Source organism: Mustela erminea, chromosome 7, assembly GCF_009829155.1.
Source record: "Mustela erminea isolate mMusErm1 chromosome 7, mMusErm1.Pri, whole genome shotgun sequence".
Lineage (NCBI taxonomy): Eukaryota > Metazoa > Chordata > Mammalia > Carnivora > Mustelidae > Mustela > Mustela erminea.
Window position 1 is genome coordinate 134187961 of NC_045620.1, and position 21334 is coordinate 134209294.

The window sequence follows — 21334 nt, forward strand, 5'->3', positions numbered from 1 at the left end:
GATCCTGAAGCTTCCCTCCCTGCTCCAGGGCGGGAGCACTACCACGGCGGAAGCTCTCCAAGCCTGCACGTTTAAACTGTACTGGCGGTCCTCCCCACCACACCCATCTCTCCCTGCTCCTTTCCTCCTGGGTCTGGAAGTCCACACAAACCACAACCAACTTCGGACGGTGGCATAAAGTCCCATCCAGACCACTGACGTGCCCAGTTCATCTTCAGCCCCAGGTTGAGGATCTGCGTCATTGTCTTTACCCTGTGATGTCTCCTTGGCTTCCCAGAAGCCACCCACCCCCAACCCACCACCTCCTTCCTCCCCTCCAGGAATTTTACCTTGAAGTCAGGAATTGAGAATTTGGTGTTATAAGACAGGTTGGACTTGGCGGTTACGGTGTTCATCCTCTCCAGAGCTTGTAAATTTTCCTGGTCGCCAGGGGCAGAAATTAACCAAAACTCCGACATGCTTCAGCCTTCTTTTACCCAGTTACTGACCAGAACCACAGCAACACACACAGAAACAGGAGAAGACAAGCGTCAAATATCTCTATTCCTTCACCACTCCCTTCCATAAGAATTAATCCTCTCCAGGATGTGTTGCGTTTACCAGTTTCCCATTCTTTCCCATACTTTGCCCCTTCGACCTTCCAAATTAGATTCTCCAGTTCCAAGGACACCATAGGCACAAAGCAACATGCAGTTTCTTATCGCCAACTCTGAAAGCCCTCAGGGCTCCATCCCTAGGGTGGTTCTGACTGGTTTTTAAGGGTTGGGGGACAGGGATGGGGAGAAGAGATGGGGAAAGGTGGCTACCCCTTCCTCAGTTTCCCCCTCTTCTCACACTATAATGCAAACGGGGGAGGGCCTGCACAGCGAGCCCCTGCGTGGGGCCCTCTAAAATACTTTCCTCCTCTCCACGTTGTACTTTCCGCGACGCAGAGAAGGATGGGGTAAAGGCGGGAATGAGACAAGGAGGGAATTTCACAACAGCTCGGACAAACCCCAGATCTTAACTGAGCAACCTTGAGAATGGTGCTAGCTTTAAAAACACTTCAGAAAAACTCCTCTTTTTCCCAAATAAGAAGGGTGGGGGGAAGCTGGTGGGGGAACTACTGAAGTTGTTTTTCCCTAAGAACAGGCGTCCACTCTGCGGAGGTGCGTTACGTGCGGGGCCTGGCAGTTTCTGTCCAGTGCCTGCAGCTTCCAAAGGCGATTAATTCTGCTCATTCAAACGTGCACGCGGCCGCACCGCTCTCCCCTCGGCCCGCTCCTCCCGACCCAGCGCCTCGCTAGGCGCTACCGAGGGCTCCGGGGAAAACAGGCAAAAACAGGTCAGAGACCCGTCCTGGAAGCTCTCTGGTTGCCCCCCACCTCCCTCCACGCAGAGACCCCCTTAGTCCCTCCTGACCCCGCGCACTGCCAACGCAGCTCCTCTGGGTCTCGCCTGCTGATGGCCTCGCGACAAACCGGCCGCACGCGCAGAAGCTGCGGGGATGCCACCTGCCCGGCCCCGGGAGGGCGCCGCGGAGGCGCGGGTTCCCTGGTCCCCACGGAGAAAACGCGGCCGGGGACAGCGCAAGTAGGCAGAGGCGAGCCGGGGAGCCGGGCCTGCGGGGCGGCTCGGGTGGCCCCGCGTCCCCCACCCCGCTGCGCGTCCTTACCGGGCGCCGGTGGCCGCGGGCGTGCAGCAGGCAGGTGCGGGGACGGAACGCTCGGCCGGCTCCCGGGAGGCAGCGGCTTCGGCGCGGCGCCCCGCCCCGGGCTTTTATCCGCAGCGGGGAGGCGGCCCCCGCCCGCCCCTCGGGTATTTGCATACGGGGCCGGGCTGTGGCCGCCCGCGAGCCCCGGGTGCACCCGCGGCGGGGTGGGGAGGTGGGTCCCGGCGGGATTCTGAGGACCATAGGGCGGGGCTGGGGGGGCGGGGTGGGTCTCCAGCCCACAACGTTGCAGAGTGCACGGGGCCAGCACGACCGAGAGGCACGGGCGAGGCGAAGTCCTCGGGCCGGGGACGCCCGGTCCCCGCGGCCACCGCCTCGCTCTCCACCCCCACCCGGCGGTGACCCGGCACGGGGGCTCGGGAATCTTTGGGCGAGAGCACTGATCTGTGGGAAGAAGCGCAACAGGTCCACCTATGTTTTTGGAATGCACCTGGGCAGAGGACCAAGCCTTCCTGTCCGTGTGGGCGTGAGCGTGCCCGGGTCGCCAAGGAAACTCCCGGTCCCACGCGCCCACCGCACCTTACCCCCCTGCGAAACGGCCCTGGATGTAGGAGGGATTTAAAAGGCAGGGTCTCACTACCGCGGTGTGCGATCCGTCCTGTTTGAAAAAAGAGGACGAACCCGCAGAAATTAACCTGGGAATGTTGGAAAAACAAAAGCTCTAAGAATTCATTTTCTCTGGAGTAAGAGGAGGAAGCGCGAGCATATCCTTCCCTGTGGACAATGTTTTCAGTGGTTTCTGGGAAAGATAAAAATCTCAGGATTATCTTTGGTGGAGGGTGTTGAAGAATTCCTTGAGAAATGAGATCCCCCTTACTAGATAAAACTGGTGAGACTATCAACCTACTGCCCAGAATGCTTTCAGATCTTTGGAAGGAAAGGTAAGGCGGAACTCTAGATGCTGGGATGAGAAGGCTCAGACGCAGCCCAGACAGGAGGCTTGTAAAGGTCACATGTCACACCGCAATCCTGTTGTGGGCTCGGAATTAGCAGTTTGGAACTCCCAGCACCTGCACGGTGCCTCATCGGTATTGGGACACTCGTGTGCATTATTAGTCAGTCCTTGCAACATCTTCCTGAGGGAGGACACCTGAAACCAAGGGATGAGGAAACTTGGTGTGTACAGGGAGGTAAAAATGGTAATTCCAGAGAAGGAGTGGCCGTCTTGGACCTTCAACCCAGGGTCTCCAATCTTGTACTTGACCCAATAATGACATTTCTTTCCAGCTAGGCAAAACGGAACTGTAGAGCTGGGCACAAACTCAATTACAAATGTGGGTAGGGAAGCCCCCAGAAGTTACACAAATTGCTGGGTGTCATGTCTCTGGGGAATGACGTGGGATCCAAGGGTCCTTTGTCCTGCTCTCAGCCAGCCTGCGGGAGAATGGGTGCTTTCCATTTCAGACAACATTTTTCTTCAATATTCTGAGCCATCGCCCTGGCTTCTCAGATGTTGGGCAACACATTTATTTATTTATTTATTTATTTATTTATTTATTTATTTATTTATTTATTTTGGGCAACACATTTAGAAGTGTCCCCAACTTTGCTTATGGCACCATTCTTTCCATAAATATGGCTTCCTCTAACACACTTGTTCCATGAAATAAAAGAAGAGTTCGACACAGAATAACATCTGGCTATCCGATTTAGAAGTTATTGAGGACCTACACTGTTCCTTGTCTTACTTAAAATCTTCCCACTCTGAATCTAAAATCTTTCTGATTATTGTACATCGTGAGCTTCTTGTTACCTGTTGGAATGTGTGATCGTTGATGGCTACTGCTGTAGAGGTAACTTGGCTGTTTCCAACTAACATTTTTCTGCTTATAAATGTAATTCTATGCTGCCTATAGAGAATTTGGAAAACACAGAAAAGTGTAAAGGAGAAAGTCAAAAAATCACCTGTATTTCCACAGTCTGAAAATAACCACAGTTAATAACTCTCTTTGTTACTTTTTAATACATATTCATATATACATACACAGACTTGGGCTTTGGGGCAGGACTGAGATTAGAAACTATTCATAAGGTTTGGCATCCTTCTGTTGCCTGTTTTTTCAAGATCAATAAATTATCAAGCCTATCTTATCAGTGAAGGATAATCCAAAGTCATCAGCAATTTCCTACAGCTCAGAACCGGAATCAGATACATTTGATTTCAAAGGCAAATAAAGAGATCTTGTTGGACAACCTACATCTTAAAGAAAAGGGGGGAGAAAAAAAAACACCCAGAGAAAGAGAGAGGGAGATGAAAATAGCACTGTCTTGCCCCGAGGGTCTTTCGATTTGCAGTGTTCAAAGGCAACATCTGTACTCATCAGTTTGGAACGGGCTTGTGTTATTCTTTCAAGTTTCCCTATAATCAATCAGCCTTTAACACAGAGAAATGAGAAATCCACCCAAAGTCATGGAGCCTCGTCCATTGGTAGATCTGGAGAATACAAAACATCATTCCCACCCTGTAAGGGAAGTGGTTCCTTTTCATATACCAGCCGGAAGCAGCATTTAACAACCCAGGTTCAGTTCCTCCAATTGTTCCCATCCTGCCAAAGTCTGAAATCTATACCTAAATGACCAAAAGTTTACGTGCCCTGACCACTGCTTTGAAAATACCCACAGGTTATGGAAAGTGCTTCATAGACACGACCTGGGTTATAAAGAATACTACCTCTTCCTGGGACTGAAGGTGAGGGAGGAAATGCTATCGGCCTGGAATCATCTCCAGCTTACTATGAATTTGGCTTTGACTGAAGAGTCCAGAAATGTTTCTGCAGTTGGCACTGGTTATGTATGGAGCCAGCTGGAGTCTGTGCAAGACGGAACAGTCCCGTCAAGTTTGGGAACCAGAAGGACCAGGCTGGCCTACTTGGTCTGCTGTTCTGCGGCCTCTCCCAGATAGTGCCCTTTGAATCTCTTTGTTACTTCGTGGAAAGAACCATTCACTTAGCACAGACACAGAATTCCACCTGTCAGTGGCTCAAGTACATTTTTCAAGGCTTCTCTGAGAAGAACCCAGGGAAGTTTCTCTATAAGGACAGCTCGCGCGGGGGGAGATGAGTATAAGTGGCGTTGTCCGCTGAGTCAGCAGGGTGTTGGAGAAACAGAGTAGGCTTTGGTATCGGGCGATTGGCTGAGCTGCTTCGCCTTGCTGAGCCGCGGGGTTCCCATCTGAAAACGGGGGACAATCAAGCCCATCTTTTAGGCTTGTCTTGCAGGTGAGAGAGAATAGCGTTGGAGGCTTCCAAGACAGTACTTGGAAGCTGCGGCGAGCTTGTCAGCGTTCCCTTCACTTCCTTCTCTTGGATGCTCTGTAGAAAAGCTTTATGCCCCAACCGTGCACCATTGTAATAATGCCGCCGTGATGCCAGCATCTTTCTCCATGAGCCCGACGTCCCGTGATCTACGTTTTCCCATTCAGCCAATACCCTTGTGATTTAAGGACAACCATCACGATGGCTTCTCCTCTGGTTGGACAAACCAAGGCCGTAAAGTCTCATGATTTTTTGATCAAGTTAAGGAGAAGGCTCATTTAAGGAGGGATTGTTGGTTTGTTTGTTTGGTTTTTTTTTTCAGTATCTGCAAGGCAGTGGGGGGGTGGGGGAGGGGGCGCAAAAATAAATCCGTTTTCAATCTAGTGATTGAGGAAAGCGAGTGTGGTCAACAGAATTTTAAGGTGTCCTAGCTCACTAAGGTATGAACACAGACCCGGGAGCAGGACGGGAGATGCATAAAATGAGGTGTAAATGATCAAGAATGCCCTGGTCCTTGTTTCACAGATGAAGAAGCAGCCCGAGGAGATTAAGTGATCGAATCGGGAGCGCAGTTAATGGTAGACCTGGAACTTGAACTTCATTCTTCTACCTCCGTGTGCGTATTGCTCAATCAGATCTAAGCTCCTCTCCACTGCCCTGTCCAAAGAACGAGTTAGCAGCCCTCCACTGCCCTGTCCAAAGAACGAGTTAGCAGCCCTCCGTCCGTGACTCTTATATTCATTCACCGAGTGAAACTGAACAAGTGACTTGACTTTTGGGGGGCTCTAAAAGAGAATGTAAAATGTACCTGTCTTCTACGATTTTTCTGGGGATTCCTTGATAAACGGCACAGTGACCCGCCCCTATTAAGTACCCGGTCCAGGTGTGCTCGGAGAATGAGCTTCCTTGGGTACTCTTGGCTTCTTTTCCTCCCTTTGTCTCTCTGTTCCAGGTGCCTTTTTCCCCTCAGAGGGTTCTTTTGGAAGACACTGATTCTGCCCTGGCTGGGGCTCATTTGTCACTCACACATTCAGTCACTTCAAACACGTCTTTGATGTACTTAGCCCTGGACAAAGGAGAGCACAGCAAGTGCCTCGGGGAGAAGCTGTAGAGAAGAGCCACACGGGGCTTTGGGTTCTGGCTTTGGAACGAAGAGGATCTGACCTCCTGTCCCGTTTCTGGCGTTTATTAACTTGACCTCCCGTCCCATTTCTGGCATTTATTGACTTGCCACATACCCAAACTCCTTGGACTCCACTTTCCTCGCCTGGAAAATGGGGACTTTGAGGTCTACTTAGAGAATTATGATAAAAATGGAAAGAGAGGGGCACCTCGGTGGCTCAGTCAGTTGGGCGTCTGCCTTCAGCTCAGGTTGTGATCCGAGGGTCCTGGGATCGAGCCCCACATTGGGCTCTCTGCTCAGCGGGGAGTCTGCGTCTCGTTCCCCATCTGCTTCTCCCCCCAGCTCATGCTCTCTTTCTGTCTCTCTCTCTCTCTCTCTCAAATAAATAAAATCTTTAAAAAAAAAATGGAAAGAGAGGATGTGTGCAAATATTCCAATGTGCCCAACCCCAGTGTGCTTGTGTTTTTACTCTAGATCAGGGGTTTCTGCCCTACTCACTGTCACGTTCTTGGTGTTGAGTTCCTGCTCAGGGAATATTTTTGGATCACCTAAAGCAAGGAGCTTAAATGCTGAGACTTCTTGGAGAATCAGGGGAAGCTAAGTGAGAATTCTTTTGCTCTTCTTAAATCGACTCTGTTTTAGAAATTTTACATGGCTTGACAAGGTCATGAAGATAGACTTCTGTGTGTGAATAGCGGCTCTGTATGTTAAACATTGGTGACATCCACAGTCATTTCATTATATTTATGAGACTGAAAATTAGAGACACCATACATGACCAACAAAGGGGAGTTGGGCAAACTAATAATGGTATAATCATGCTGCCACTGAAAATGTTTTAGAGGAGGGATGCCTGGGTGGCTCAGTTATTTAAGCAGTTGCTTTCAGCTCAGGGCATGATTCCAGGATCCTGGGATTAAGTCCCACGTGGGGGCTCCTTGCTCAGCGGGGAGCCTGCTTCTCCCTCTGCCTGCCACTCCCCCTGCTTGTGCTGTCTCTCTCTCTGACAAATAAATAAAATCTTAAAAAAAAAAAAAAGAAAGAAAAAGTTTTAGAGGAATATTAAATGACATTGTTAAGATTCCAACTGTGTAAGAAATAATATGTAAATGTAACAATACATGTGTCTATATCCCTCTTAAAAGGATATAAATCAAGATGTTAGAAGAGGTTATTGCTGGAAAGTGGCATGATAGGTGTGTCTTTCCCTTTGTTTGATCTTTGTGTTTTCAACTTTTTAAATAATAAACAAGTCATTTTTTAAAAGATTGTATTTATCTATTTAGAGAGAGACAGAGAGACAGCACGTGTGCACACACGCGTATGGGGAGGGGAAGAAGGAATCTCAAGCAGATCCCCTGCTGATCACGGGGCCCGACGCAGGGCTGGATGTCACGACTCTGAGATCAGGACCTGAGCCAAAATCAAGAATCAGATGCCTAAGTGACTGAGCCCCCCGGGTGCCTCTATAATAATTCATTCTTAAATTCCAGAAAAGTACTGAGCGATAGTAAAATCCACAGCCATCTAGACCACCAGGTGGCAGCCACTAAAATGCAATAATGCGCTACACATTCCACCTCCTCTTCCAAGCTCTGAAATCCACCGTCTTCCACTCGTCCTGCTCTACCCAACTCTTAATCTCAAATAGTCAAGGAGAGACGGAGAAATGGGAGAAATAGGTAGTTCCAGAGCTGGAATAGGGGGCGGGTAAAGAGACATAATGTCTTCAAATTACTCTTGAATTGTTCTAAATAATAATAATAATGTGTATATTACATATAAAGATATATGTATTTCTCACTTTTTACATAGGGTCTCCCCATATGTCTATATCTATGGAAATTCCTTGCGCTATTCTCGTTACTTTCCTGTCATTTTTAAATTATATTTAAATAAAAAGAAAATCTCCCTTCACAGGCCTGCCAGAAGTGGCAGTGAAGAGAGAGGTCCTGTTCCCCACCTCCGCTCACAGCCTGGCCCCACTCTGGGCCTCGAGGCCGATATATGTCTGTCCCTGTTCACTCAGTCTCCACAGGAAACCATAGCAGTCCCAGGTCACCGGTCCCATCTCACTCCTTCTGTCCATCTTCCTATCCCTGCTCAAGCCCTCAGCCCCTGTACCTGTGCCCTCGGCAACTCACAACCCTCAACGGCACATGCCTGGCGTTCCAACTTCTTTCACTCTCCCTCACCTTTTTGCGCTGACCTCAACCTGGCTTTCCCTGAGGCGGCCATTTTGCTCCCAGCTCTCTCTCAAGTGGAGGCTGCTTTTCACCCCCACACCTACTAGCACTGGGGCTCCAGTGGGAAATACCCTCCTTGCTCCCTCTTGCCACTTCCAGGTTCTTCTTCCTCCAACCCCCTAACACCTCTCCCCAGATTTGAATTTCTGCGGTCTCGTCCAGTGGAACTCCGCTGCATCCAGTGGAAAGGAAACATTTTCTAACTGTGCTGCCTTCCCTGTGTGGCAGACACTGGCCTTGTGTCTATCAAGCACTTATGGCTAGTGACCCTAAGGAGTGGAATTTTACATTTTATTTAATTTGTATTAATTTAAATTTGACTAGTCACACACGGAGGGTGGCCACCATATTGGACAGCACAGCTTAGACATACCATCTGCTTCCGCTTCGTATGGTGCTCCACAGACCCCCAAAGCTCAAAGAGTTTAGTTCCCCACACATCCTTTCTCTTAACACTAGGTGATGGCACCATATACTGAAATGATTCCGGCCATACCCTGGTCTCTTACTTCTTTGAACCGTTCTCCTTCAGGGATGGTGTCCAGCTGTCTTTTACTCCTGCGGTCTTAGCCTTCAATATTACCACTGACTGGGACCCCTCACTGGTCTCGGTACCCAGAGTCTGCTCTCTGACTACTGCCACATCCAAAAATAAAGGGACTGATCTTCCCCTATTGCCCCAAAAGAACGACATCTTCCCTGCCTCCCTTTCCTTTTAGTAGAACATTTGCTGGAGAAAAGAATGTTTGTAAATCCTACCTGTATGCTTTTGACGTGTCTATAAATCTTTTTTAAAACCACAGAAGCCTCTGGCTGATATTACAACCCAGAGAGGTCTTCCTTAAGGCTCCAGGAACCACCCCTTTGAAATGTAAACATCAAGGACCAAACCTTCCTGTTACTGCTTGTCATAGAAATACGAAAAGTTTTCTTTTTTTCTTTAGATAAAGGCAGTTAGCCAACACAGATGGCTAGCTCAGTAACCAGGGATGGATTATTTTCCCCCCAACAACACCCCCTTACTTTCCTAGTGCCCTCCCTGTGCATCCCCTGGGACCAACATCCATCGTCTCCTCATTGGCCATCACCCTGCCACGCCCTCACTTCCCTTCTTAAACTTTACTAGCCTTACTGATTCTGCCGCTTTGCCCGCCCTTTCAGCTCTCTTGACCCTTACTTGTTTTGCTTTCCTTGATGGCCAGAAAAATCCAGCCCTGGGGAAACCCACCTGTCGGCCTGTGATGTGCCTGTGTCACGCAGCTGTGTGTAGTCGGAGCAAACACAGGACCACGCTGATGGTCTTGAAGGAAACAGAGAATGTGTCAGGCTGAGATGCGCGGCTGGTGAATCCCGTCAAGTGAAAGTGTGGGGAGGAAAATTCTCCTCCAGCCTGGTTCACTCTCCGGCTGGACCCAATAATCAGAAGGGCATAAAACAGATTAATGGGAGAAAAGCACAGAAATTTTATTAAATGTTTACCTGGGAGCCTTCACAAGACAACGAAGACCAGAAGACCAGAGCAGAGCGGGAAGCTTTTATTCTCTTAGGCATAGAATAATCCATTTGTGAATTGATCAGACAAAGAGGTTTGGACTAGGTGTAGGAGGTAGAGAAGAAGTAACTAGGAAGATAAAGGCTAGTATAAGTAGGCTTGTTTGTACAGATTTCTTGACTCTACACTCCCCTCCAGTTTCCCTTGGCACTCATGACCGGGACCCTACATCGCACCTTTGATACAGTCAGTAATGTCTTCTGTTTCCCTCTTCCATTTTACCTTCCACTCTTCTGGACAAGTATTTCCAAACTCTCCTCTCCCCTTGTATGTTCAATTTCTCTTCTCCCAGCTCTGTCCTCGGCAGAGAACTTCGGTAATTCTCTGAGAAGAGGAAAACAATCAAAGGAGACGCCCAACACCATCTACAAAGATTAAGTTATAATCGATCACAGACCTCAGTGAACGAGTGGAAGCTATAAAGTCCTTAGAAGAAAGCAGAGCAGTCAGTCTTTGCGATCTTGGGCTGAGGAAAACTTTCTTAGGTGTGACACCAAGATGACAAATAGCAAAAGAAAACAAAATTGAATAAATAAAAACAAAAATAAAAAATAAATGACTTCTGGGACGCCTGGGTGGCTCAGTGGGTTAAGCCTCTGCCTTTGGCTCAGGTCATGATCCCAAGGTCCTGGGATCGAGCCCCGCATCGGGCTTTCTGCTCCGCAGGGAGCCTGCTTCCTCCTCTCTCTGCATGCCTGTCTGCTTACCTGTGATCTCTGTCTGTCAAATAAATAAATAAAGTCTTCAAAAATAAATAAATAAATAACTTCTGTGCTTCAAAAAGACTGCGTTAGAAACTGGAAAGACAACCCGCAGAAGGGCAGAAGATATTTGCAAATCGTATGCCCGATGAGGAACTTGTATCTAGAATTTATAAAGAACTCTGATGAACTGAATAATAGAAAGACAACTCAGTTAAAAATGGGCAATGGATCTGAATAGACAGTCTCCAAAGATGATATATAGAAGGCCAGTAAGCATATGAAAATGTACTCAATGTCATCCGTCTTTAAAGAAATTTAAAAAAACACTATGAGACACCACTTCATACATACTAAGATGGCTATTATTTAAAAAAAAAAAGGAAGAAAGGGGAAGGGGACAGAAGGGAAGGCAAGGCAAGTGTTGACAAAGACGTGGGCGTGTTGGAACCCTCATACACGGCTGGCAGGAATGCAAAATGGTGCAGCCACTTTGGAAAACAATTCGGCAATTCCTTAAATGTTATCCAGTGACCAGATGGCTCAGCAATTCCACTCCTAGGTACATACCAAAGAAATGAAAACAATGTCCACACGAAAACCTGGGCTCATGTGTTAATAACAGTATTATTCACAATAGCCCAAGACTGGAAACCACCCAAATGCTCATCAGCCAGCGAAGAGGTAAAGAGCCCGTGCTATGTCCATCCAGGGGACTCTTATCGGCCATGACAAGGAATGGGGTGTTGACGCAGGCTTTGCCGTGGACGATCCTTGCAAACATGGTGCTAGGTGAAGGGGCTAGGTGACGGGCTCGTCACAAAAGACCGTGTTATTATAAGATTCCTTTATATAAAATATCTAGAATAGTCCAGTCACTGAGGCAGAAAGTAGATGAGTAGTTGCCTAGAGTTGGGGGAGGGGAGGGAAGGGGAGGAGAGGGAAGGGTTCGGGGAAAAATGGAATGTGACTCTTCATGGATGTGGAGTTTCTTTCTGGGGTCGCAAAAAGGTAAACCAGTTGAGGTGATGACAGCACGATCTATGAACATACTGAAAAGCATATGGAATGTGAATTACATTTCAATAAAGCTACTGAAAAAAGGAAAGCACCTGCCAAGACCATGTACTTAAAAAAGGTCGCCTAAAAACAAACAAGTCCGCTCAAGCATGACCCGCCTGTGACACCCTTCCAGGTCCTTGTCTGGATCTACACCTTCTGATGTCTCCCATCCCTCTCTGCACGGCATGCAGTGTGTGAGGCTGTGGTCCTTGGTCTTGGTGACCCAACAAGGCGTCCCCACGACTGGGCTGTGAGGCAGCAGAGGCCACGAATCACACCTCACTCTTCCCTGTGTCGCCAACACCCCGCACAGCGCCTGGAACAAAGCAGGTTGCTGGGAAATGTTGGTTTAATAAGTGGATTCTCATAATTATCTTGAAAAATATTACATTTAATAAGGATACCAATCAGATATTTGATTATTCAAGAAACATATACTGTTCATTGCTGTGAATAACGTATCCTTGATTCATAAACTGTGGATAAACCTTGCCGAAGCCGAGAGCGTAAGCCCCTCGCTGCTCCCAGTAACTTCAGAGGTCAGGAATGCCAGTCTCTTAACACTTGACCTCCACCTTGACCTCAACCCTGCACAGCCAGCATTTTTGGGGAGCAAGCCACTGTGCAGATGGCTGGAGTGGCAAGCCTTGCCCGGACCCCTGCTGTGGTCAGCTCTGGGGATGACCCATGTCCTCTTTGTCTGAACCATCTCTGTGCCCCTGGTCCCCTCTCTATGGCAGTCGGCTGAACCTGTGCACTAAGTGAAGTAGTTCACACAGACTTACAAAGCGGGGCTTTCGAGGTGTTAGTAAAACCAGGGGTGAGATCTCTAGGCAGAGTCCTTGCGGTCCAGCTGGGTACGAGCCTGAGCCTTATGTCCTGTGTCCATGGGTTTGAAGAGGCCCTTAGGGACCCTCATTTTTCTATGACTAGCCCGTCCTACCCTGCAAACTTCCTGGTCATCCCAACTGCCCCCCCCCGCCACCCCCGTTCTCCTCTCTCTGTTCTTTCCAGAAAACTCTGTGTCCTCCCACTGGTCCTGAAGCCTCGGGGAGCCTGGGAACCATCTTCCAGGGCAAGCTGCCCAGCTGCGTGTCAACCTTCCTCTGCCTCCCACCGGGACCCTCCCATAAGGACACCTTTGGGGAGACTCGTGCTGCTGCCCCAGATGCCTCCAAGAGGGTGACTGGGGAGAGGCCCCTCCCCCTCGAGGCTCCTGACAGCCAGCTGACCGCCACCTTCAGCCCCTCCTAGGAACGGAGGAGAGAAAGGAGAGACATGTGTCCATGATGGTAGGTCCCCAGAGACTACAAGACCCACCAGGAAAAGACCTGTGGCTGGCTGCTTGGCTGCAGGGAAAACTAATCAGCAGGACTTCCTGAATGAATGAATGAGTGGATGGATGAATGAATGAATGAAATGTGACGAGTGATGCAAATGTCATCATCTGGTCCTTCCTCAGTGAAAATATCTCTCCAGCCGAAGACGGCATAGCTTGAGGGTCTGCATGGACAACGTCCAGCGCCTGCCTCCACGGTCCCCAGGTCCTCCACTCGGAGAAGCTTCCCGTCTTGCGTTGTGGCTCCGCTCCTGTGACCACTCCCCGCGCCTCGTCATCACCTGAAACCGCTGCCCCTCTGAGAGCTCAGCTGTCCCCAGCCCCCGAGCACAGCCTGCTGTCCTCCCTGCCGCCGCCTAACTCCCACTGCAGGGCACACAGCACACGCACACATGTGCCCACACGCACACACATGCCCACACGCACACGCGTGTCCACACACACATGAGCTCACACGCACGTAACACACACGCATGTGCGTGCACACATGTACGCGCACACACACGCACGCCTGCCACCTCGTGTTTGTCACCTCCTCCTGGTCTCACTTCTTTCCCTGCCAGGACCGATGGTCTGTACGTCTGTCTCAGTTGCGCGCTGGTTCTCTGCTGCTCCTGACGCATGCGAGACCCCAGTCCTTTGTGGTCTACGTGTGGCGAGCATTTTCTCCCAGCCTATTCAGCTTATTCATTTTAACCATGTTTCCTGATGGTCAGAAGTTTGTAATTTTGATGACCTCTAAGTCGTCAGTTCTACTTACATGATTACAGCTCTTTCTGTGTGTGCGGCCCAAGACCCTACCTTTCCCCCAAGTCACAAGATACTCTCCTGGGTTGCCTTTTTAACATCTTAATGGTCTAACATTGATGTTCAGATCTATGACCTAGTTTGAATTCATATTTTTCTGTAGGGTGTGGAGTAGGACTCAAAGTTTATTTTTCCCCATCTGGAGATCCAGCTGCCCTAACACCTTTTTTTGAAAAGAATTTCCTCTCCTCACTGGATTGCTTAGGTGCCATTGTTGGAAATCAGATGATTACATAAATTAGGGTTTACTAGTGGGCCTTCTATTTTCTTCTAAGGTCTGTTTGCCGATTCTTACTCTGGAAGCTGTCTTGATTACCATAACTTTATGGTATGTCTTGGAATCGGTAGTGCAGGTCCTCTAACTTTTTTTTTTCCCCAAAAGTGCTTTGGAAAAAAAACCTTTGTATTTCTACACATTTTCAGCTTGTCAATTTCTACCATAAAAAAAAAAAAGCCCACTGGGATTTTGATTAGGATTGCCTTGAGTCTATAGATTAATGTGATGAGAGCTGACATCTTAACTATAAATCTCATCTTGAATTATTTATCTCTCACACCCCTCCGCAGTCTGCTCTTACGCGATGTGCTATCATGCCTGCCCCTGAAGCCGGGAGGCACCCTGAATTTGGCCCTCTACCTTAGCCTTAACAACAATCACTGAGGCCTGCTGATTCTTCTCCCTGAACATTTGCTTGATCTATTTTTACCTCTCCCTACTGCTTTGCAGAATGCGGGCTTTCCTCAAAGCTAGCTGGCACAGCAGCCTCAGAGAGAATCTTTTGAAGATCTGGCCATGGATCTCTGGCTCAAAGCTCATTAGCCCCAGGGTGAAGTCCCAACTGCCTTAGCTTGAAATGCACCATGTTCCTGAACTGTCTCTTCCGCAGCTTTTCAGCCCCATTTCCTGATCTCCCCCATACCTTCCTCTTTCTGAAAGCCTCCCCATCCCCCAAATAAATTAGGGGACCCTCCTTGATGTGCCCATTATGCCCTATGCATAAGAAAGAGTATCCAGGGGCACCTGGGTGGCTCAGTAGGTCAAGCCTCTGCCTTCGGCTCAGGTCATGGTCTCAGGGTCCTGGGATCGAATCTCGCATCAGGCTCTCTGCTTAGTGGGTGTCTGCCTCCCCCTCTCTCTCAGCCTGCCTCTCTGCCTACTTGTGATCTCTCTCTCTCCATCAAATAAATAAATAAAGTCTTTAAAAAAGAAAAAAGAAAGGGTATCTAATGTGGGGGCTCTTGTTGAAAAATTACTAAGAATTTCATGATGGTGACAGCAGAGTGTTAAGCCAAGTATAAGGCTTTTCTGAGCACAGGGCCCTGTGTGACTGCATGGGTCCTTTGTACATCTCACACATGTAACTGTCTCTGTTTCTATAGAGCCGGAAGCCCTACAGCTCTGGAAGGCCCAGGCAAGTCATCCTGAAAATGAGTTGCTTTTTCCTAGAATCAGTGGCTTTTGTCTTTTGGTATAACCTGATCATTTTCAACACTCTTCAAAGGCAGAACATCATATTGTAGTATTGTAGTCAGGTTACTCGGGCCTCAAGACTAAGTCAACAAATAACTACGCATGAGACCCACTGAGATCAGAACATTGTGAGCTCTGACGGAATGAATTTGCTTGTGGCCATAATGCCAGCCGGCAACTCCGTCATAAGGAGAGGTCGTGAAAAGCTTTCAGGCACAGAAATCACCCGTTTGTATTTTGTGCAGTGTAATTAGCCTGAGTTCACTCTCAGTAAAGAGTTGTTCTTATTCAAAGAAGTCCATGCATTAAACACTCCAGCTATCCCCTTCCAAACAGGCTGGAAATACATGCACATTCGTATTTGCTATTCTTTATGCAAACTGTAAGTGATCGGGGAGGAAATATCTACTGAGATAGCTTCTCAGTCTCGGACTGGGCGCGGGGGATGACTGTGGTCTGGTTTGGGGCATAGTCCTAGTGAAGGTGTCTGCGATCAAGTGTAAGAAGTCTTCCCAGTCTGTTTTACTGCTCAGCAGCCCTGCTTTGATTTCTTCCTCTCCTGGTTTCCTTAGCAGTGTGGGCTCTCTCCTACGTAGGCTTTTATTCCTAACACACACAAGGTCCAATAAATATTTGGCTGATGAATGCCTGAGCAGGAGGAGGGAGAAAGGGGAAGGAAACGGGGAGACTTCAAGCCAGGATCCTATTGTCTCGTGGAAATAAGATAACTTCCTCCCCACCCCCATCACCCAAATCCAACAAGCAAACAAAACAACCTGACTTAATCTAAAGTCCAGCTTAATTTTGTGCTTAATGTAGGTAATAAATTATTCTGGTCCACTGGAGACCATGAAATGCCGTATTAATAATACTAATGAAAACAGTAATAAATTTACATCAATAACGTTTATGAAATGTTATTTTATTAATAATATGCATATAATAGAGCTTTCATCATTTTTTTAGTTTGGCTATTCATTTTTTTATTTATTCAACAGACGTCGAGTGCCTATTATGTGTCATAACCACGGAATAAATTTCCATGATCAAACATTCTGTAGTTTATTTTACCATTGGACATTTGTGGATTTAAACATTAAAAAAAAAAACCCACCAGGCACCGGGGTGGCTCCTTTGGTTGAGCCTTTGACTTGTTTCCAGCTCCAGTCATGATCTCATGCACTGTGGGACTGAGCACCGAGTGGGGCTCCACGCTCAGCAAGCAGTCTGCTTGGGATTCTCTTTCTTCTTCTCCTTCTGGCCCTCTCCCTGCTCTCTCTTTCTCTCTCTCAAAATAAATAAATAAATAAATAAATCTTATTTTTAAAAAGATTTTATTTATTTATTTGACAGAGTAGGTGAGTAGGCAGAGAGGCAGGCAGAGAGAGAGGAGGAAGCAGGCTCCCTGCTGAGCAAAAAGCCCGATGCGGGGCTCGATCCCAGGACCCTGAGATCATGACCTGAGCTGAAGGCAGAGGCTTAACTCACTGAGCCACCCAGACACCCTAAATAAGTAAATCTTTAAAAAACATTTAAAAAGTGAATCTTTCTAATGGTGAAAAAGTTAACTGTATATTCTTTTTTCTTTCTTGTCCAACCCATATGAAATGGCCAAAAGGCCTAACACAGGGTCATATAAAAATAAAGAAAAAAAATAAAGAACCACTGTGCATTCTCATTCCAGAAAATGTCACCATTATCCAGTATGCACTCTGCAATCTCTATCCCAGTTCAGCTCACAGAGAAAGTAATAGTCATGACCAAGTTTTGCATAATAATGTCATCTATAGGGCATTTTCTTATATTTAATTTCACTTGAAACCTGCCTTCTGGAAGCTTACAGCCTAGAGCAGACATATTGACAAATGTCTGAGCTGTGCCTGATGTGCAGTAACCACTCCATAAATATTTGCTGAATAAATGTAGGAATGAGTATGGTCATGGTACATGGGAACAAGGGTAAAGAAGTGTGAAGATAACACAAAACTACAAGAAATTTACAGCAAGTCCTCAAGGCACTTCAATTCAGTTCCAACATGGTGTTTACACATCGTAGCAGCTGAACACATGGTGTGCTTAACCGGATGGGGTTTGTCAAATCCTGGCTGTGTGCCAGGACTCAGTTGCACGGAGGGAGGAGTGACTGTCTCCTCCCTCGGCAGAAAAGACAGCTTGTGCCGGGTGGTGGCATTGATGGCAGTGGTGATGACTCTTCAGGTGTGGTCGGCGGTGATCTCAAATGACCCAGTGACCCTCACCTTTCTGTGATTCCTTCCCCTGTGCATTCGATAGGATATTATGGTATGTTACACCGCAACAGAGATTTTTGCAGGTGTAATTAAGGTTATTAATCAGTTGATCTTGCGATAGGACCTAACTTACTCACACAAGCCCTTTAGAAGAAGAGTTTTCTCTGTGGGACACAGGGGAGGAGATCAGAGAGACCTGCTCTGAATAGCCTGAAAGAGCACAAGCGACCATATAGTGAGCTGCCTCCGGGGGCCTCAGAGGAAGGACCTAAGACTGGCCTCTGGGAGCTCTGAATGGCCCCCAGCTGATAGCCAGCCAGGAAAACAAGGGATCTCAGTCCTTCAACTGCAGAAAAATGGATTCTGCTGACAAGAATAAACTTGGAAGCTGATTTTCCCCCGGAGCTTCCGGCCCAGAACTCAGCCTGGCCACCACCTTTGTTTCTGCCTTATTCTAAGTACAGTCATTCTGTGCCAGACTTCTGACCTACAGAGCTGTTGAGCCAATGTTTATGCGGTTTTTTTGTTTGTTTGTTTTAAAAAATATATTTATTTTTAATTAGTAAAAGGAAGTTCAATACTGATAGAAAGATGCAAAATTGTCCTTTCATGCATTTGTGGAGCTTTAACTTAGTGACTGTGATCCACTACCCACTCCCACTCCCCAACAGTTGAGTCTCTCCATGACAAGGCTGACCCTAAAAACTTAGTCTTCCTGTTCAAATTTCCCATCAAGGAACAAGTGGAATGTTTGAAGTCTTTCTTACAATTCTAAACCAAAGCTCAGCATCAGTGACCTAGCTGTTGGAAAACTATTACTTGGAACTGCCTTACTTTCATCATCCTGAATTAAGATTTCTTAATAACCTTACTGGAGATGTACCAGAAAGCCACTCGGTTGTGGTAGTTTGTTATAGAGCAAGAGAAAACTAATAGCATTTTTAAGATATGGAAATTTGTTCCAACCCTAAGTGATGATGCAGAGAAGCACGGAGATGGGCACGGGTGGGACCCCAGGCTCCCGGGTGGGGAAGGGCTCTGCTAGGAGGAAGAGGGGGCGGTCCACAGTCACTCACGCAAGGTCTGCCTCCTGTCTCTCATGCAAGTTGGGGCAAAATTTGTTTTAAACTTTCAAACCTACAGAAAAGTTGAGAAAACAGTATTTTTAACATATCACATACCCCTTTACATAAATGGAACAATTATTAACATCTTTTTTAATATTGGAAAATTAACTCTGCCTCCTGCACCGGTCTTGGTGAAGATTAAGAGAGGAGACTTATATAAGGCATTAAATTAGAATGCTTACCTTCCACACAGTGAAGTTGGTGACTTTATTCTTTTTTTTTTTTAAGATTTTATTTATTTATTTTGACAGAGAGACATCACAAGTAGGCAGAGAGGCAGGCAGAGAGAGAAGCGGAAGCAGGCTCACCGCCGAGCAGAGAGCCTGACTCGAGGCCTGATCCCAGGACCCTGAGACCATGACCCAAGCTGAAGGCAGAGGCTTAACCCATTGAGCCACCCAGGTGCCCTGATTTTATTCTTATTAATTCTTGCAACACACACTTAGCAGCGTCTGCACGGGGCAAGTCACTTTCAATTCAGCAGAGATCGGACGACATATCTCGCAGTTTAGGAATCCATGGAAATGTGGATAAGTAAATAAAAAGTTACAAATTTTTCAACCTTAAGTAATGAGCATTCAAGTAAGGGGATAAGAAATCTCACCCTCTGGGGCACCTGGGTGGCTCAGTGGGTTAGGTCTCTGCCTTTGGCCTCAGGGTCCTGGGATCAAGCCCTACATCGGGCTCTTTGCTCTTCGGGGAGCCTGCTTCCCCCCTCTCTCTCTGCCTACATGTGATCTCTCTCTCTGTCAAATAAGTAAAATCTTTAAAAAAATAAAAAAAAAAGAAATCTCACCCTCAGTATTGGCTTAGCTTATTTTTTAAAAATATTTTATTTTGAAACAATCTTCAACATGCAGAGAAGTTGTAAATGCACCACAGAAGGTTCCCACACCCCCCTCATCCAGCTCCCCGACACTTGTCGTCTTCCAAAACCACGGCACACTTACCAAGGCTCCGAAATTAACACTGAAGCAGTACGATTAACTAAACCACAGATTTTATTCAGATTTCCCTAATTCTTCCATTAACGTCCTCTTTCTGTTCCAGGATCCAATACAGGACACTGCCTTGCAGTTAGGACTTAATTTTTTTTTTAATGTTTGACTTGAAAGTGTAGAAATATACACTCAGCTCAAGTTATCTGTGGTTTTAGCTCTCGCGTTCCTATACACCAAAGTAAATCTATACGTTCTTTTCAAGCAAAGCATTAAAAGTCCAAACCAATGTAATTCAAATTAATCTGATTAATCTAATATAATACTGTTTTGATGAAAACCATTTGCCACTTTACTACAGGAATATATAGCACCTCATGAATTCTTTTGCAATCCCTGCCCCTCCCTGATCAAGTTGATTTCCTTCTTCCCATTGCTGTTCTCCATTTGAGAAACTGTAAAACCTTCTTTCACACAGTGGGCCATGACATCACTGGACTTTCACTTGGTTCAAACTTGTCCCTATCACGTTACTTCATACCATCCGCCTCTCCTTCTAATCACTGAGCCAAGACAATAAAAGTAGTGACACGTGGCACCAGTGAACTGTAAACGAAATGCAAACCTGGCGTTGACACTGAACTTCTTTCAGAAGATGGCCAGCCAGATAATCAGAGATGCTCATATCCCATTGATAAAAAGACTATCACTGAAATAAGAAAAAAACCCTAAAGACTCTTTTTGAGAATATAGTTGTAAACCCCAGTTTAAAAAAACAGTGTAATAAGATTATATACAATGTTGATGAGAACTTAGATATTTTAAGACTTCGGGAGATGAAGAAGGATGAATGGGAGTGACCGAGGTTTGCAGATAGAGGGAGTTGAAAAAAGTCAGGAAAGGCCAGAGAGGGAAGCAAAAGCAGGCAGGTATGTTCTTCCAGGTTTGGGGAAAACTGTGGAGTTTTGGGTTAGAGTCTGATGAGATCAAATTTTTCCATTAGAGATGATTTTTGTCTCCTTTGGGAAACAGAGACCAGGATTACAACGGGTCAGGCGAGAGAGGAAGAAGATTTGAACTCCTGCGGCAGTGGGAACAGAGAAGAATGAATCTGATATCTGAAAAGTAGAACCAGAAGGGTTTAGAGACCAGTTGGCGGTAGAAGGAGAGAATTCAAAGAGGAATCTTGGATAGTACTTGAAAGTTTTTGAAATGGCATCCCATAACAGAACATTTAAGTTATTTGGAGCCTACATTTAGCTCTTTTTTTCTTAAGCAGTTTAAAATATTTTGGTTCCTAGGGCTAAACAATAGCAATAACACATAATGCTCACCATGTCAGGCCCTGCTCTGAGCGCTCCAGCTCTGCTGTATTTTATTGAATCTAAAAGCCCAAGGGAGCATCTTGCTGGCCCAGTTGGTAGAGCACGTGACTCTTGGTCTCAGGGTTGTGAATCTGAGCCCCGCATTGGGCACAGAACTTATTTAAAAATAAATAAATAAATAAATAAATAAAAGCTCGTTAACTATAAGATACACCATTACCTCAAGTACCACTAGAGGAAAAAACTAGAGGCATGACACACAAGACACACCCTCATTTCAGGAATGTTAAAAATAGATGTCAGGACTGAATGATTTATGGCATATGCTCATTTTATCTTTACAACAGTCTCTGAAGTAGGTACTCATATTATCCTCATTTTTCAAATAAGGAAACAAATTAGATTAACTCACTGTATCTAGGTTCTCTC

The 21334-nt window shown here is 46.7% G+C and overlaps 1 protein-coding gene across 5 annotated transcripts in view; it reads right to left on the minus strand.

The window, feature by feature from the left end:
- Positions 1-1734, minus strand: part of ATP6V1C2 (ATPase H+ transporting V1 subunit C2) — a 49836-nt gene extending 48102 nt beyond the window's left edge. For all 5 annotated transcript variants that reach the window (XR_004288054.1, XM_032353317.1, XM_032353314.1 and 2 more), the window contains exons 1-2: positions 1655-1734; positions 330-483 (exon numbers count right to left, since the gene is read on the minus strand). Coding sequence is in view for 4 of the 5 variants with exons in the window: in XM_032353317.1 (XP_032209208.1) it covers positions 330-458 (129 nt within the window). In the remaining variant the exon portion in view is untranslated. The remainder of the gene's footprint in view (positions 1-329; positions 484-1654) is intronic.
- Positions 1735-21334: the final 19600 nt, after the last annotated feature.